Consider the following 12522-nt stretch of genomic DNA (forward strand, 5'->3'; position numbering starts at 1 on the left):
TCCAAAAAAGGGTCAGGTTGCACCTTAGGTACTCCAGAAAAATGGGAAGCAAGTGAAACACTATCTTCAAGTAGTACAATTTTGCAAGGCCAAATTGGAGTGTATCACAGAAACACAGAATGTTAGGGATTGGAAGGGACCTTGAAAGATCATCTAGTCCTATCCCCCTGCCAGAGCAGGAACACCTAGATAAGGTCACACAGGAACGCGTCCAGGCAGGTTTTGAATGTCTTCAGAGAAGGAGACTCCACAACCTCTCTGGGCAGTCTGCTCTATCACCCTCACTGTGAAGAAGTTTCTTCTCATATTTAAGTGGAACCTCCTATGTTCCAACTTGCACCCATGTGTCACTGAGAAGAGCCCGGCTCCCTCCTCCTGACACTCTGACACTCGCCGTTTACATATTTATAAACATCACACAGAGCTGCCACCCACACCCTGCCAGATGCTGTTTTGTCTATGCTGTGTCCTTTAGGAAAAAGAATAAATCTCTGTTTATAGACTCTTGAATTTTAAATTGTCTCCAGATGTATGATATGTAACTTGTACCATAATCATTTGGTCCAAGCAATGTTTCCTTTTTACTGTACCAGTGATGTAAGAGTAAATGCTTTGAAGTTCATAGGCTCTTCCGAAATGTTTTTCCCCATCCTTCTTCTAGTAAAGAGCTAAATTTATCTTGATTTACAGTGTGTTACTAAAGAGTACCAAAACATACCCACCTTTTCCATGGTCTCAGCACCCTCAGCTCTTTCCTGCATCAGAATTACCCATAGTTTTCATCCTTACAACATTTTCCTGAGCCCGCTGGAAACAGCAGGAAACAGCTTTCCTGAGCCCACTGGAAACAGCTTTCCAGTTTAATCTTGATTGATTGCCAAGATGTGTCTGTACATGGACAAAAGAACGACAGTGCAGTTCTCCTTGGGCAAGCACTGAGCCTCAGAGGAAGGCTCCACAGTGGCATCGTTTGGCACTCTGTGGAGCAGAAGCAGCATAGCCACATCTGGTCCCAGTAGGTGCCCCTAGAGTAGGCACCCAGTAGGTGCCCCAAGATTCTCTTACTTTTCTTTTTGGAGGGCAAGTATATTAGTTATGACATATACATACCATAAATTTAAAGGAACTTATTCAAGGACTGTATGTTAAGAAACTTTGATAACAAGAATTTTCATGTGAGGCCAAAATCTTTGAGGAGGATGTAGAAGATGCTAGATCAAAAATGGTATTTCAGAGGAAAATAAGCATTTCTAGAATAAAAAATAAAAAATAAAAAATAAATAAAAATAAAAATAAAAATATCTTCAGCTCTATTTGAGTTCACACTCACAAAATAAAACATCATTCCCAAGGGGCTCTCATCCCTGGAGGCATTTAAGGAAAGGCTGGACGTGGTGCTCAGGGACGGGGTTTAGTGGGTAATATTGGTGGTAGGTGGATGGTTGGACCAGATGATCTTAAAGGTCTTTTCCAACCCTAATGATTCTATGATTCTAAAAGAGAAAACAGAAATTGCAGCTGTAATAGCAATCCTTTACATCTGGAATATATTTACTTGAAAAAAAATCCTAATTTCATAATATTCTATGGCATTCTTCACCTCTTTTAAGTGCTCTAACCTCTCATTTCTTTTCTGGAGTTTCACTTAAATGGGGTATAAAAACTAACAAACTTGGGACACATGAAACAACTATAGTTGTGCCAGAGATAGCTATGTTTGCTAACCCACATCAGCTGAATCACTCAGGAGGGAGGATTTTTTCAGCACAAAGTATTCATCACACTTATAGTTCTAATACACTTTTTTTTTCCTTCTCTTCAAGATGCTGAAAGGGCTGAGACCAGCAAGACTGGGACTTCCTTGGGTACAGAGCTAAGGAAGGCAACCACAGACTGAGGTCTGAGAAAGCCCTGGTGATTGCTTATGGAGCAGTGGGTTGGGAGAGAATAACAGCAGCACGGTGACAGGGGAGCTGACCTGGCTTCTCCACACTGGAAGCACAAGAAGGGCACCAAAGATGTGCCTGCAAGAAGTGTGTGCTGCAGTGTTCCTTAGTTGTTGAAAAGGTACAATGCTGCTTAAGAACCACTGGGGCTCCTCTTCTCCCCATCCATGCATTCAGTCATGGAAAAAGACAAACAGAAGTGAGCTGATCAAAGCTGGCTTTGTTCTAATAGTGGCAGCACTGTTTGAAAATTTTTACATTGCAAAGATGTACCAGAAAATACCTTCAAGCACTGCAGTATCAGGCCCAGGATTACTCCAACCAACACTAAGCATTTAAATGTCAATGGTAAAATAATCTGGTTGTTGAAATGGGTGAACTTCATAGCCGGGGGGAAAAGAGAGGTATTTAGAAATCTTAGTCAGACTTTGAGTGGGTCACTTGTCTTGTGGAAGTGAGCATACAAGTGAGGAATTGTCATTATTTCTATTAAATAATCAGTTGAACATGGCGGTAAGAAATAACATTAGCACCCCTGGTTCTTCAGGTATTCTCTTGATCTCTCAGACTTGACTTTCAATTATATAAAACTCATACACTCTATAACTGAATGCAAAAGATTAGTTAAAAAAGTATTTATTTTCTATATTTTTCTGTTACGTTCTGTTACAAAAAGAAACAAAACAAAACATAACAAAAACAAAACAGAAGATAGCATTTTATTAGTGGTACATTAATGAGCTTAAACAACTAGGTGACGTGTTTGTCACAAATACATATTACAAACAACCACAAAAACATAACTGAAAATGAAATAAATAAACTGAATATTTTTTCTTCAATTTTTAATATTTATAAAATATATAGCACTTTCTATTACATTTTTTTTCAGTCATTTTTGTTCATAACAAATTAAAACTTATGACATATTGCAAATGCTCTTAAGGATAAGAATAATTAAAAACCAAAATTCTGGAGGTATGAAATAGTAAATCAGTTAATGTTCATCAGTTTATTATCATATATCCAGATTGTGCATATCCTGCAAAAATAGCCATTTCTTCAACTAATATACATATTTCTTTATAGTATTATAAGATTAAGTTTTTAAATGTAAAGCTTCATGGATTTATGCTTTTGTTTTATAGTTGTGCCTAATACGTAACTTTCATTAATGTATACTGAATATTTTCCATTAGTATATACTAATATATACACACACACGCACACGCACACACTACGCAATATATATTAGTATATACTGAATAATAAAAGAATTTCTGTAATATATAGTTGGGATTCTTGTAGAGAAAGTTGTTGAAAGTGGGAGGCATGTGTATAATAGCAATGAAAACTGGCTAGGTTAGCTAAATGAAAGCATTTAGTTTTACATTATTAAACATATTTTAATAGATCTGTAATGTACTGTAATAATATACAGAATCCAAATAGAAATTTATTTTTATTCTGGTATCCTTGTGTTTTTCCCTCTGATTCCAACAGAATATGAATTGCTGTCTCCACTAAACTTCCTGAAAATGGGAAAAGGAGTCAAGAAAGTAGAAATTTGTTGACTTTACAGACCTTATTCTAGGAAAACTACTAAAATTGCATTTAAGAACTGTCCTAGTCAGGAAAGCACTTAAGCTTAGGTATGACTTTATTCACTTTAGCCTAAATGTTAATCACAGACTACAGCATTCTTCTGGTACATGGATGCCCTTGCCATAATGCTTAAATATTGTCCCCTGGCTGTATTAGAGGTTTAGAGGCTCCCTTATGTAGCTGAGTGAGTGCAGTTTTGCCATCTGTCCAGAGCCAAGGGTGTGAGGGGACACAGCAGTGTTCTTGGGGTTGTCAGAGTGAATTTGTAGGTATGCATTTGTGATAGACGGGTAGAAAGACACAGCAGGGAGAGGGCTGACCAGCACCATGTAACCTGCTTGCAGTCAGTAGTTTCCCTTTGTGGCAAAGGAAAAGGGCAATGCAGGATAGTTTGGCATGGGCTTCTGTCAGCTGCCTTTTTCTCTAAAAGAAGGTTCCATTAAGCCCTTTGCTGCAGCACCACACCCTGTCCCAGGCACTAGGCTCTGTTGGACTGCACAGGGAAGCTCAGCTTTCTGCGGTCCTTTCAGCACCCATGGTGCACGAGCATCAGCCACCGTACAGAGAGAAAGGGCTCTCACCAGGACCCGGCAGCCCTAGTGTTTCAGGGGGTTCTGACTTTCAACTTGCTTTAGTCAGGTCGTATGGGCTGAATGTCCATTAGCAGCTGCAACTCATTCGGTGTGATGCTGGTTTAGCTTCAGCCTAAAAACTCATTTCATTTGCTTATAGCCTGCTCTGTAAAATGAAGAACAGCACAGTGAGAGGCGGTGGGCAGGAGCCTGACTTCAAAAGCACATTGCTGATGCAAGTGAAAACACGAATGTGGCTGTACCTGTACTGCAGCTAGAGACAAACACACCTTCAGAGCCCTAAGTCGTGGTCCTGCCTTGTATTGCCCTTTTGAGAGCCTCAGGTCCTGTACTGGGCTTCTAAGGCAGGTGCTAAAATTTAGGGAATTTGAGTGAGTGCCTCCCATGTCCAAATCTGAAGGTTTTAAATTGCCCAAAGTTGAACATTTTAAAATCAGCTTGAGTTTTTTTTTTTTTTTTTTTTTCCCAGAAACTACACTTTCTCAGGGACCAGACCCTTTAAGGGAATAGAAAGTGCAGTACAGGGGTCAGTGTTTAACAGTAATAAATTTACATTTTCCTTGGCATTGCTATGTCAGAATGAAAACTGATTTTTGTTTTTGGCATAGGGAATACTAGAGGGTGCTTAAACAACACTATATAGAAAAGCTACTGAATTTTAAGGGCAGCACCTGTACATTCAAAAGATCTTCAGCCTTTTTAATATTTATCTTGATGTAGGAAACATCTTAAGGCATTGAATAAGCTAAATTATATCTAAAATAACAAGATGTAGTAAATACAACCACCTACTCCTGTGTTTAACTGTGCACTGAGATGTGCTGATCAAGTTAAAGCACAGAAAGTAAATAAGTATATTTTCATGGGATCAAGTACTAATTTGGAAAATAATATTTTTCAGTAATTTCCTCTCAAAGCATATTGATATTGTATATTATTATTTTACATTTTTATGAATTCTAGTTTGAATAACCAAAAGTTCAAATTACTGGTTTTCAAAAATAATCCACTTACAACTGGTTTGTGTCCACGAAATTCTTGCTGCACTTACTTAAAAAAAATAAAATGACAAATATTTTAAAGTATCCTAATTTTTATTTCAAAAATGCCTTCATGCTACTGGTTTGCAAATCTCTTTTGAAAACCTGGAACTGTATTTTTAAACAGATGTAGGAAATGAGATGTATTCATTATTTCACTGATGAAATCCAGAAAAAAAGTCTATAAATCTGCAACACTTTCATAACAAAATTATGTTAACACTACAGCCTAGCATATGGTTAGTTCTGTGGAGGTCAGATTATTTGAAATTTCAGTCATAAAGCAAATCCAAAACCCAAATATATTTTGTTATATTTAAGAGTATGTTTTTTTGGTATGTTATATAACATCATTTCAATAGTCACAGCACCATAAGTATAAAGACTATTTTTTTTTAAATTACTTATTTAAGAATATAATACATAGAGAACAAATTATGTTTTACACTTTGAGTTTGTTTGTTCTTTTATTTGTTAAATATTTGCTTTAATTTTCATACAAATTTTTAGCAAGAGCCAATAGTTCATTATAACTGCTTTTTTTTTTTTTTTCATATTCAGTGGGCTGTGTTGACTTACAAAATGCATGTATTAATTATATATTATATGTTAAATGAGAGCAATATAAAGCCTGGATTTTTACATATGCACATGAGATTCACAATGATTCAGAATCTTCTTTGTGTATTTAAATGAAATATGTAGCTATTTAAATTAAATTTTGTTGTTTCAGCATTAGCTACAACTCATTGTTTGAAATTTTCCCTCGTTTCAAGGCTGAGTTTCTGACCAATTTGCCCCAAGAGGGCAAACCTGGATACTCTAAGGTCAGTGCCCAAGCCCCCCAAACCTCTTGTTTACAAACCAGTGCTGACGTGTAGCCAAGGCTATGGCATTTTACACTCTTCCAACCACACTTTTATCTTCTTGATACTAAAAGTATTGTTTAAGCCCCAACAGTTCAGCTCTTTGAAAAGTGGGGTTTCAAAAAACAAAACAAAACAAAACAAAAAGCACCAACCAACCAACCAAAACAAAACAAAACAAAAAAAATGCAGTTCTAATTTGCAGGCTAGTGTTTGTCTCTTAAATATTGTGTATTTAATGCCCAGTTAAAAAATTCTTATTGATAAATATAGCAGTTCTACAAACAAAATACATGACAGAGTTCTTTAGGATACCCTAGTGGAGTCCAAGCCTATCAAGTTCATGGCATGAGACCAGTTCTATACAAGGAGCAAATTATTTATTTACTTACTTAGTTTTGGCTTTCATATCACAGAATCTCTTAATCTACTGCAATTCGCAATAGCATACTTTCTGCTGTTTTGGATAAGCATTATGTTCATTTAACTGTATTAAACATCTCTTAAATAGCTCAGTTTCAGTGGTGCAATTCTGCACTTCATATGAGCTGGTTGAAGGAAAAACATTCAACTGGCAGTTGATTAGTTCTAAATTCTGCTATTACCTGCAGAGCACATATTACTGAGGTGTTGGCATATGCCAACACTGGGATGGCTGAATGCCGCAGCAACACACTAACAAGAAGGAGATGATCTGGGAGTACAGAGGGGGAGAACTGTTATTAACAGATTCTGTTTTCATTCTGTTTTCAGCATTGTCAGTGCTCTGTCAAAATTTGCATTTCAAGTATATGACTTCTTGACAAGGACATTGCCTGAGTTACCATCAGTAAACCCCTTAGAATGTTGTAGTTTTAGATTCAAAACTTCTGGCACTTACAATCTCCCAGGAACAAACTTGAGATCCTATGGACAGCCACAGCATTATTACTTGCGATGCAAAGACCAGGATCTGACCCCCTTATGAAGGGAAGCTTCATGTAAACAGGATAACTATGAAAATGTTGTATTTTGTTGACATTTAAAACATTTAATAGCTGGATAATGACATTATTCAATTGTATTTAGCAGGGGAAGTAAATGTGAATCACAAATTGAAAATAAGACATTTTTAATGGTGTAACACTTGGAGATGTACTAATAAGAAGTAAGCACCTACTGATAGTCATTTGGAAATGATAAAGAGTTACCAGAAAATATTTTTTCAGATTTTTTGGTTATAATCTGAATTCAGATTCTAGTACGTATATAACTAGAATCTTCTGCTATCAGCTTTACTTCAGTTCCCCATTTTGCAAGGACACTTTCTCACACACATAAATCCAAATATTTCTACTGCAAAGCAAAAAAAACAGATGCATAATTTGCCACTGCAGTTCATTCATCTTTTGTGTCTGCATTACATTTGAATTGTTCCCATTGTGAAAAACCTTTCTTCTGATTTCTCTTATGAAGTTTTCCTTATTTTAATATATAAAAGTGGATGTGAAAAATTTTGTCTTTCTGCTACACGTGAGAGGTTGTATCCCCAACCCTTACCTTCCATGAGTATTTATAAGAAGTTTAACTGGGGAAGGAGAAAAAAAAAAAAGTTTTGATTTCAATATAATAAATAGAAACTCCAGAAAGTATTATATAAAATATTATGCACACACTGACTCTGCACTACCTGTTCTTTCTGCAGTTTTTTAAGTTTATATCCGGTCTGGCCAAAAAATCACATCACCTCTTTTGCTGTTTTAGCTATATCCTACACGTGCTCTCACCACTTTGCCATCTTCACTGATGTGTGTAATAGCAAAAAATTAAATTATTTTGCAAAGTTATATTTAAATAAAGTTATTAGTTATGAGTGTACAAATCCTTCAGATTTCATCAATAAATGAGACCCTGGAACTCGTATGGATAATATGTAGTTGAGGGTGATGTAATATTTTTAATATACAAAGACATTATGCATTGTCACCTATTCTATCATTACAGGTTATTTATTTATTTATTTATTTTTATTCCTGTCTCTTACTAGCAATATATAAAAAGAAATTATTAAGAATTCAAAAATTGGACTCATTTTTCAAGCATAATTCAAACTCCTATTTTGTTGAGATCCTGAGTGGAACAAAGGTTAAACATGGGAGCAATGTATTAGGTGGATTATGTCTGAAACAAATTCAACAGCTAAGTCTTGTGAGCAAAAACTTTCAGATTTACAGAACTAGTTAACTAAAAAAATTGAGAAGTAAATAGCAGACATGATATTTTACACACTTGCACTTAACTTGTAATTAAAATAAAATACATATCACATTATCTTCACTTGAAGAACAGGGATTTACTCATGGAAGAAGGATTATGTTTTTGTTTGTTTGTTTGTTGTTTTGTTTTGTTTTTATTCTATATGCCAGTCAATATGGCTATATCTTGTTATTGTTAGAATAAAAGAACAAATAGAAAAAGTAGCATGACTCCATACTTCACGTATGGACACAAGTATGGATTTACAACAATGCTTAAAGTGCTTTCTTATTTGAGGAGATACTTACACAAATGCCTTTTCATGCTCATCTCCTTATCACCATGTACTATATGCTTGTTGCTTGCTCTTATGTCATTTATAACACAATCATTGGGTATTAAGTTCATTCTCAGAGTTTAGCATATTGTCATAAAAAAAATCTGAAAACAGGAAAATGACAATTCTATTTGTGTATTATTACAGCCATTTGAAAATTTTATTAAATACTGAAGTGCTTCATTGCATCATTTATTCCTTTGCTTCCAATGTTGCTTAAAGCACTATATAAGTACAAATAGATCATACTAAAAGCATATCCATCCTATTCTGGGGTTTTGGCTGGGATTATTTACTGGTGTCTTGCAGAACAGAGATGAATTTATGATCCGATGTGACCATCTATCTGCTGATGCTGCAAGATGTCTTGACTCCAGGATTGGTTTCCACGTACATGGTTCACCAAAGGTCTACATCTTATGAATATTTATACATTGTTGCATCTTTTTCTGAAGTGGCAGTGCTGTAATGTGAGATATCAAGTAGTATACTTTAATTTGCCAGTACCAGAAGTTGTGGGAGCAGCAGAAGTTGTGGCTTGACTGCCTACAAACAAAGGGTCCAAACAAGCCACTTTGGCTGCAAAGAATGAGTGGATACAGTGAAGGACTGCAAACAGGTTGGAAAACTCCAGCTCCTGGAAGTGAAAACAAAAAGATTTAAAATGAAGCAAAAGAAGACCCCACAAACATACACCCAGGAACGAACCATGATTCAAACAGAAATAATTTTAATAGCTTGATGTAATTCTGCTGATGTGCCTGACAATTCTCCCTTATAGAGACTTACAGACTGAATTCTCTCTATTCCGTAAATAATTGTTTGGATGATGATATGGACCATTTTCTGATTAAGTGCTTCCACAGAAATATGAAGTCCTGCCTGGTAAAGAAGGAATGAGACAACCATATAGTACATTTTCCCCCTCACATTGTTAATACAAATCTGGCACATTTTGCATCTGACACAAAGTTCAGCAACGTTGAATTCCACATATGACACATTTATTTGTCATGTTACCTCACACTGGTAACTATTATTTTACCTATGTTGATTCTTTAGTTTTTGTTGTTGTTTTTAAGACATTCTTAAAAAGTGCTACAATCATACAGTGCTATTCTGGCTCTGTCTTCACTGAGGCAATTATTGTTATTAAACCAAAAATAAGGAAAAGACTTCATGTTTTAAACTTATTAGCAATATTAGACAAAGCCCTTCTTGTTCTACTTTAATTTACATTTTTTTATAGCTCCTCAACTGAGGCTTTCTTAGACACCACAAGAGAGCAAATAAATAAAAAATACATTTTTTTAACATATATAAATTTGCTCCTTTGTGTCTAATTGACTTTTTCTCATCAATGAGATCATGATGATGACGCTTTTTTTTCAGGGTTTCTTCAGTATATGTTTTTGGTGTTGACACTTAATCAATAAACACCTGCTGTATTTAAAAGCAGATACTGAGGTATTTGAATACATATATTTGTAGGGATGGTGGTGCAGAGTTGCCATCTTTCTGCTTTGATTCAGTGTCTATGTAGATTTCTGTACTGAAGTCAGCAACAGATATCTGTCCTATTTGTCCTTCTGTCCAGCACTGGTATTTCCAGTTGATGTTTGCCAAGAATTTATTTTTTATGTTTTAAAGAATATAGATAATATTGTGAATTCAACAACAAATGATACAATTCTAAAAATTTCATTAACATGCAGTTTTCTGCCTCTTGACCTTTCCTGGAAGATGTTGTGTAAAACGTACTTCATGGAGACATTCACAAGTCCCTTATCTGCAAGGGGAACAACTGCCTGAAAGCAGAGGGCTGTGTGTGCAGAATATCCAGTGATGTACTAGACGAGTGGAGCTTTGTTCAACTCTCTTACAATCAGAGTGGATGTCCTTTGGACATTCTCAGAAATGAATTTTTAATTGCTCACAAGCTTCTTTAAGGTCCTAAGTATCAATTCTCAATAAGGAAGATAAAGTTTATGCCAGGTTTCACATACCTTCCACCTATGTCCATTTAAAAAATCTGTTTAGAGACATTTTCATTTTAAAATACTATGCTAGAGGTTCCTCCCCACCCACTCAAATTTTCAAAATAAGCAATTTTATCATAGATAGGAAAGAAAAAAAAGGAACTTCAAGAAACATCAGTCATTTAAATTAAATTACTTTTCAGTTAACCCCTTTTTATTAATATCCTTCTGGTACTATAAAAATAAAACTGGAGCTTAAGACAAGAAAATAATTTAGCGGAACACGATATCACTTCTGTGTTATCTGTGGAAAGACTACCTTCTTGCTTATGTTTCAACAGAGCAAGTCTATTAAAACAAATAGTACAGTCTGAGAATTGTTCGAGTCAATTAGGTAATCCTACTAGCTTAAAGTTCTTATGTACATCATAATTATGGCTACTGGACACTGAATTTTCACAGTGCATTAGTACAATTACAACCAGTTATCACAGGTGTTTCTGCAACAGTAACACAATGGGAAGATCCATTGCTCAATGGACCTTCAATGAAAATGTGAGAGACAACAGCATAGCTGCTGAAGGTCCCATTGGTTCACTATTACTGACAGTAATGACACAACACATTACCTTGATTGTAAAGATGAGCACTAACAAGTCAACAAATGCTAGATTACTATTTGGCATGAAACATTATTCCTATTTCAGTGTCAATGTGCATATCATGTCATGTACTGAATGAAACAGGGACCTCTGTGATCACAGAATTTAGCTTGGTACACACATTCAAGGCAGTTTATGTTGAGGCTTCAAGTAACATCAGCTTGATTACAAGACACACACTATTTTATTTTATTTTTTTCCCTCACACCAGCTAATCAGTCATCTGCTTGTCTGAGTACACTTTCATCTAGCAGGATATTGTGTATTCCATACCCATCTTCAAATAAACAAACAAACTTTAAGAAACTTGAAAAAATATGCTGTCAAGCTATTAAGGGTGCCACCTGTAGGGAAAAGCAGATACTCTGAATCCTCAAAAAGCAAGGAAATCCAAACTTAAGCCCCATCTGTTTGTCCATGTACAATAATACAATTTACTGTTATTCCAATTTCCACACTGTTGTCTGTACCAATCACCAACAACCCTACTCTACCAAAAGTATCACTATACCCTCTCGGGCTCCTCTTGACCAATCTACTCTCACCCAACATTGTTGTCATTATGCTTCATCAAATGTGGTGTTAAATTGTCTCTATATATTAGGATAGAATCTGATTTAAACAGATATGAAACATATATTCCATGTGCAAGACGGAGGGAAACTAAAAACTGAGACACAAAAACCTACGCAGTTTAGAAATCTGAACTCAGAAAGCAGTCACTGCAACTGAGAAATCACTCTGTAAAAATCTGAAGGATGTATACTTAAAACCCATTTAAAGCTGATATTCTAAATTTGAAGAGCAGTGTGATGCTCACATAAAAAGCATCAAGGCTAAGAACAAGGATTAAATTAAAATTATACTTTGGAGAATATACTTGAAATGAGCAGAAATATCACCCTGGAAAACGGTAAAAGCATTCATCATGACACCTTGCAATGCACTTGAAAGCAAGCATTTTGTTCACATTGCAACAGCAGTAATTCAGGCTATTTGTCTTATTATAGATTATATTTCTATATAGGATAATTTCAAGTGCAAATTAAATAGCATTAATTCCTATTAATGTATTATTAATTAAACAGTATTAATGCAAGGTCTTTAAATTTAAACTTCTTTTACTGATACTGTAGTTTTTCCCAGCTGAATGGATCTGCATTAGCTGATTTCTCTGCTCACCTCTGTTTCTTAATGCTCTCAGTTCAGGGAATCAGCTAGTCTGTGAACAAAAGCTAACCTGATACAGTATAGCTGTG

General features: G+C 35.4%; 1 protein-coding gene across 1 annotated transcript in view; it reads right to left on the reverse strand.

Annotated features, from left to right (window-relative positions):
* Positions 1-5225: 5225 nt before the first annotated feature.
* Positions 5226-12522, reverse strand: part of SNTG1 (syntrophin gamma 1) — a 373437-nt gene continuing 366140 nt past the window's right edge. The window contains exon 18 of the mRNA XM_083823020.1: positions 5226-9259. Coding sequence (XP_083679146.1) covers positions 9101-9259 — 159 coding nt within the window. The 3' untranslated portion in view covers positions 5226-9100. The remainder of the gene's footprint in view (positions 9260-12522) is intronic.

This window comes from Anser anser (assembly GCF_964211835.1).
Source record: "Anser anser genome assembly, chromosome: 2".
In the NCBI taxonomy this organism is placed as follows: domain Eukaryota; kingdom Metazoa; phylum Chordata; class Aves; order Anseriformes; family Anatidae; genus Anser; species Anser anser.